The sequence below is a fragment of the Palaemon carinicauda genome, chromosome 29, assembly GCF_036898095.1.
Source record: "Palaemon carinicauda isolate YSFRI2023 chromosome 29, ASM3689809v2, whole genome shotgun sequence".
Lineage (NCBI taxonomy): Eukaryota > Metazoa > Arthropoda > Malacostraca > Decapoda > Palaemonidae > Palaemon > Palaemon carinicauda.
The window spans coordinates 84,323,350-84,330,501 of NC_090753.1; the positions used below are offsets into that span (position 1 = coordinate 84,323,350).

At 41.2% G+C, this 7,152-nt stretch overlaps 1 protein-coding gene across 4 annotated transcripts in view; it reads left to right on the top strand.

Moving 5' to 3' along the window:
- LOC137622293 (trichohyalin-like) overlaps positions 1 to 5,548 on the top strand; it is a 29,192-nt gene extending 23,644 nt beyond the window's left edge. The window contains exons 3-5 of one of the 4 annotated variants that reach the window (XM_068352854.1): positions 229 to 3,444; positions 3,520 to 3,594; positions 3,634 to 5,548. In XM_068352854.1, coding sequence (XP_068208955.1) covers positions 229 to 3,444; positions 3,520 to 3,594; positions 3,634 to 5,342 — 5,000 coding nt within the window. In that variant the 3' untranslated portion in view covers positions 5,343 to 5,548. Of the gene's footprint in view, positions 1 to 228 lie in introns of all 4 variants that reach the window. The other 3 variants (XM_068352853.1, XM_068352851.1, XM_068352852.1) reach the window with 3 other exon arrangements.
- The last annotated feature ends 1,604 nt before the right edge of the window (positions 5,549 to 7,152 follow it).

Sequence of the window (7,152 nt, forward strand, 5' to 3'; positions counted from 1 at the left end):
TATTTCTCTACGTTATGTGAATATTATTTACAGCAAGTATGATCACATTTTTGTAAGACATAATTCAAAATCATCTCTGGCTAGACTACATTACTAGATTATTTGTATACCTTGGTACAGTATGTGCTAAATTAGAGTAATTTTTGCTAAATGTTGATATTAGCAGATAGCCATTTATTTACAATGTAAAATTCTACCAAGGTATTAAAACAAGAATATTTCTTTCAGAAGAAATATTTGGCGACTTCAAAACAGCTCAACATTATCTGAACAAGTATACTTTTGAAGCCATCGGTGCAACTTCCCATGAAAGCAAAAGATTTGTTGCAAACGACACCAGTCTAATGACGTCAGACGAGAGATCCATTGATCAGGGTGGTAACAACAGCTTAACTGAAGGTGCAGGGGAGAAAGAGTCTCATGATAGTATATTAGAACCTACAAGGACAGACATAGAAGAGTTTGCAGAAAAGTCTTCATCTGTGAGCCCCAGTATAACTCTGGTAGCTGAGGCTCAGTGGAAAGCAGCGTTTCCAGAAAGTTCCTCTTTGAATCCCAGTACACCTCTGGTAGGTCAGGATAAATCAAGAACTGAGCATGACTTAGATATGAGTGGTTCAGACAGTGCAGATACCTCTATTATAGTCATCGACATTCAAGAAATATCTTTCACCACTGTGCATTCACCTCAGCCTAAAAATACTATAGAAGACATGTCAACATCAAAAAATGAACAGAATGAACAAAATGAACAAAACGATACACCTAATGGTAATTCATCTATTGATCAATCATCCGATACCAGAAGTCTACGACGCTCGAAGCGAAAAGCATCGTACCCAAAAAACAAATTTGATGAAGATTGGTCACGGAAGGTTCCTACGAAGAAACTCTCAAAGAAAAATAGTAAAAGCGTCAAAGACCTTCAAGAAAAATTTCAGCTGATGGCTGAAAAAGATGAAGGAAATGTAACAAATTTGGAGAGTGGTGTTGCAGGAGAAAGTGAAAAACTTACTGTAAGTGGATTTGAAAGACAAATTTTAGTAGGTCAAAGAATAGCTAGTGGGGATGAAATTTTAGCTACACAGGTCCAAATAGAAAATACTAAAAGGAAGCGAACTGAAGGAGAGAAAATTGTCAAAGATAAAAAAGTAGCTTCAGCAGATCTTGAACCTTTGAAAACTAAATTAACCATAGCAGAAAGTAAGGGATCAATTGTTTTAGTGATGAGGGAAGGAGCCATGCGAGAAGGCGAGAAAACAGCAAAACAAAATGATAAGAGCCTGGCTGAAAAAGGTGGTGAACAAACCATTGGTGGAAACTATGAGAAAATGACTAAAGGTACAGAAAGAAACTTTGGATATGATTCCCATATTATGACCAGTTCTAGCGACTGCGGAACTGATCAGTGCATAGACTGTGAGGATCAGTTTGAAACAACAGAGCTCAGAGCTGATGTACAAGGCCAGATTGAAACAGAGCTCAGAGCTGATGTACATGACCAGATTGAAACAGAGCTCAGAGCTGAAGAACAGGGCCAGATTGAAATAGAGCTCAGAGCTGAAGTACAGGGCGAGAATGAAACAGAGCTCAGCAATGAAGTACATGGCCAGGAAGAAACTGAGCTCAGAGCTGATGTACAGGGCAAGATTGAAAGAGAGCTCAAAGCTGAAGTACAGGGCCAGATTGAAACAGAGCTCAGAGCTGAAGAAGAGGACCAGATTGAAGCAGAGCTCAGAACTGGAGTACAGGACCAGATTGAAACAGAGCTCAGAGCTGAAGTACAAGACCAGATTCAAACAACAGAGCTCAGAACTGAACTGTGGGACCAGATTCAAACTGCAGAGCTCAGAAGTGGACTACGGGACCATATTCAAACAACAAAGCTCAGACCTGGACTGCAGGACCAGATTCAAACAGAGCTCAGACCTCGACTGCAGGACCATATTCAAACAACAGAGCTCAGAGGTGGACTACGGGACCATATTCAAACAACAGAGCTTCGAGATGGATTACTGGACCAGATTCAAACAACAGAGCTCAGAGCTGAACTGTGGGACCAGATTCAAACAACAGAGCTCAGAGGTGGACTACGGGACCATATTCAAACAAGAGAGCTCGGAGGTGTACTACGGGACCAGATTCAAACAACAAAGCTCAGAGGTGGACTACAGGACCAGATTCAAACAACAGAACTCAGACCTCGACTGCAGGACCATATTCAAACAACAGAGCTCAGAGGTGGACTACGGGACCATATTCAAACAAGAGAGCTCGGAGGTGTACTACGGGACCAGATTCAAACAACAAAGCTCAGACCTGGACTACAGGACCAGATTCAAACAACAGAACTCAGACATCGACTGCAGGACCATATTCAAACAACAGAGCTTAGAGGTGGACTACTGGACCAGATTCAAACAACAGAGCTCAGAGATGGACTACTGGACCAGATTCAAACAACAGAGCTCAGAGCTGAACTGTGGGACCAGATTCAAACAACAGAGCTCAGAGGTGGACTACGGGACCAGATTCAAACAAGAGAGCTCAGAGGTGTACTCCGGGACCAGATTCAAACAACAGAGATCAGAGCTGAATTGCGGGACCAGATTCAAACAGCAGAGCTAGGAGCTGGGCTACGAGACCATATTCAAACAACAGAGCTTAGACCTGGACTGCAGGACCAAATTCAAACAACAGAGCTCAGAGCTGAACTGTGGGACCAAATTCAAACAACAGAGCTCAGAGGTGGACTGCAGGACCAGATTCAAACAACAGAACTCAGTAGTGGACTACAGGACCAGATTCAAACAACAGAGCTCAGAGGTGGACTACGGGACCAGATTCAAACAACAGAGCTCAGAGGTGGACTGCAGGACCAGATTCAAACAACAGAACTCAGTAGTGGACTGCGGGACCAGATTCAAACAAAGCTCAGAAGTGTACTGCAGGACCAGATTCAAACAACAGAACTCAGACCTGGACTGCGGGACCAGATTCAAACAGAGCTCAGAAGTGTACTGCAGGACCAGGTTCAAACAACAGAACTCAGAGGTGAACTGCGGGACCAGATTCAAACAACAGAGCTCAGAGGTGGACTACGGGACCAGATTCAAACAACAGAGCTCAGAGGTGGACTACGGGACCAGATTCAAATAACAGAGCTCAGAGGTGGACTACGGGACCAGATTCAAACAACAGAGCTCAGAGGTGGACTACGGGACCAGATTCAAACAACAGAGCTCAGAGGTGGACTACGGGACCAGATTCAAACAACAGAGCTCAGAGGTGGACTACGGGACCAGATTCAAACAACAGAGCTCAGAGGTGGACTACGGGACCAGATTCAAACAACAGAGCTCAGAGGTGGACTACAGGACCAGATTCAAACAACAGAGCTCAGAGGTGGACTACGGGACCAGATTCAAACAACAGAGCTCAGAGGTGGACTACAGGACCAGATTCAAACAGACCTCAGAGGTGGACTGCAGGACCAGATTCAAACAACAGAACTCAGAGGTGGACTACGGGACCAGATTCAAACAGAGCTCAGAAGTGTACTGCAGGACCAGATTCAAACAACAGAGCTCAGAGGTGGACTACGGGACCAGATTCAAACAACAGAACTCAGAGGTGAACTGCGGGACCAGATTCAAACAACAGAGCTCAGACCTGGACTGCGGGACCAGATTCAAACAACAGAGCTCAGAGGTGGACTACGGGACCAGATTCAAACAGACCTCAGAGGTGGACTGCAGGACCAAATTCAAACAACAGAGCTCAGTAGTGGACTGCGGGACCAGATTCAAACAACAGAACTCAGACCTGGACTGCGGGACCAGATTCAAACAACAGAGCTCAGAGGTGGACTACGGGACCAGATTCAAACAGACCTCAGAGGTGGACTGCAGGACCAGATTCAAACAACAGAGCTCAGTAGTGGACTGCGGGACCAGATTCAAACAACAGAGCTCAGACCTGGACTGCGGGACCAGATTAAAACAAGAGAGCTCAGAACTGGACCACAGGACCAGATTAAAACAGCAGAGCCCAAAGCTAGACTACAGGACCAGAGTAAAACAGAGCTCAGAAGTGGACTGCAGGACCAGATTCAAACAATAGAGCTTAGAGGTGGACTACAGGACCAGATTAAAACAAGAGAGCTCAGAACTGGACCACAGGACCAGATTAAAATAGCAGAGCCCAAAGCTAGACTACAGGACCAAAGTAAAACAGAGCTCAGAGCTAGACTACGGGACCAGATTCAAACAACAGAGGTCAGAGGTGGACTACGGGACCAGATTAAAACAACGGAGCTCAGATCTGAATTGCGGGACCAGATTCCAACAGAGCTCAGAGCTGAAGTACAAGACCAGACTCAAACAACAGAGGTCAGAGCTGAATTTCAGGACCATAGAATGAACAGAGCACAGCTGGAGTACCCTAACGAGGAGGCAACAAACACCGAAGCAAGGGGAGAATCCGGATTCTATGACTTAACCCGATCTTATAACCTCCAAAGATACAACAGTGAACAAAATAACAGAACATCGAGGCACAGACCATACTCGCAACAATACAGGGAACTTAGTAGTAATGGGCATCATCATAACCAATCAGATCCACAAATCACTGAGAGGGAGAGTATAGTTCTAGAAAACAGAGAATATAGATATAACCCTCGCGAATCTCCTTCTATTCCAAGGAATTACACTTCCAGTAAAGAGGAACTAATATGTGGAGGGCATTGCTTCAACTGTAGAAATTCCAGTCCTAAGAAAAAGAAGAAACGACCTGATGTATTTGACAAGAAAGCTCCAGAACATGAAACTACTCTGGAGAAAATCTACAAGAGTAACATTGATCTGAAGCAGTTTAGCTCGGGTAGAAAGGATCGTCGGCCAACTGGAAACCGCTTACGAACACTGGAACTTGAACAGGAGAATTACAGGTTAAGGAAAGAAGTGTCCTATCTCAGGGCGAGATTAGATGTCATTTCAAAAGCTGCTTTAAAAGTTAGCGCAATTGTCCTCTGTGAACCGTTTGGAGAAGTATCATCAGAGTCTGAAGAGGAGGACGATGAAGAGTTGGCAGGTGAGACGGCCGTTGTTGAGAGCGATGAAGAAGGTAGTTTTTCTCGCAAGGAAGTTGACAATGATCAACTCGCCAGATTGTATGAAAGTTTCATCCAGAAGGGCGACAGAAGAGGATCTACCATCAGACGTCAGAACATTGAGAGCATCATAGGGAAGGCCCGTCAAAGAGCGAAGAGCACCAGTACGAAGCGCCGTGTTGGTCCAAAATTTTTAGCATCTGCTTTGAAAAGAAAAAGACTTGCTTAGAATTTGAAGTATTTGAAGATTCTAAACTAAATGAGTAACTGTTTTTTTTTTACATGCCATTTTTAATGTATTACCTTGCCTCAAGGTAAAAAATAAATTAAATTTACCTTTTTAATCAAATTTTTTAATTAAGTAGTTGCTTTACAAAGAGATTTAAATTTTGAAACTTCAATTTTAATGTTCAATTTTTCTGCAAATAAACTAGTATCTCCTCTTCAAATTTTTTCTTATTTATGCTTTCCCTTGATTCTGGCTTCAGTTGATCTCACTGAAAAAACACAGGTTATGTTGAACTTATTTAAAAGAAATTGAGTAGATGTAAAATTCTTAAATAGTAATAAAACCCTAATGACACCATGCATATATATATATATATATATATATATATATATATATATATATATATATATATATATACTATATATATATATATATGTATATATGTATATGTATATGTATATGTATATATATATATATATATATATATATATATATATATATATATATATTTATAGATATATATGTATATATACATATATATATCTATATATGTATATGTATATGTATATATATATATATATATATATATATATATATATATATATATGTATATGTATATATATATAAACATATATATATATATATGAGAGAGAGAGAGAGAGAGAGAGAGAGAGAGAGAGAGAGAGAGAGAGAGAGAGAGAGAGAGAGAGAGAGAGAGAGAGAGAGCTGGAGCTAGCTTTCACCATACTGATATCTATAATATGAACACAGCATGTGACCGCGGTTTTCACGCCAGAATATTTTTTTTTCTTTTTCAAATCTCTTAAATGTTTCCTATGTCTAGCCATCACTTGACCAGGTGTTCTCAATCCCTTTTATGACTGAAACCAGATATTACATTGAAACAAATGAAGGGATAAATTGAAATATAGCTAAATCAACTTACATTGTTCAGTGGCTACTTTCCATTTGGCAATGGTAGAAGAGACTTTAGCTATGGTAAGCATCTCTTTTAGAACACTCCAGAATCAAGCTATTGTTTTCTAGTCTTGGGTAGTACCATAGCCTTTGACTACCAACGTGTTTGTGATTAACCAAAGAACTATCATCCTAGTGAAAGAAAGAAAATGAGTGATAGAATTTTATAATTAATACAAAATTCAACAGAAACAGTCTTCCCTAATCTCCTTAAAAACCAAAAGTAGATAGATATATAACCAGAGACATTCTTATATCTACTATTTCCACTACTTATATATAAAAAACAAGAGTAGATAGATAGATAGAGTCCGGAGTCATAAATCTGTCCATTGAAATATTAAAAGGGACCCAGACACGAGCCTGCCTCTTCATAATCTCCGTGAGGTAGCATGCAATACAGCCATAAAAAATTTTCTGTATGTAAAGTGAGGTGTAGCATTTGATGGGGTTAGGAGACCGGAAAAGGGACTAAGGAAGGATATGGATTAGGGTAATATTATACAGGGTCTTGTTATAAGTCCCCTACCCCCCAAAACCCCTTAAGGTTTAACAATGGACAAGTAACGAGTGCTCTTCGAAACTAGCTGTGGTCTTTTGTATGTTGTTAGGGGTAGTTTAGTCGCTGAGAGCCACTTTTAGGTTAAATTGCAAGGCACGTGACCGCCTCGTTTAATCGTCTAGCCGGTTGGAAAGGTCCCCTGCCTGGCTATCTCCTCGATTGGGGTTCGAGACCCGCTCAAACTATAGTTCCTTGTAGTATCTGTGTCATCCTCAAACTTGTGAACTAAAGATGGGGGTGTTTGTGGAAGCTTACAGGTCTACCTGCTTA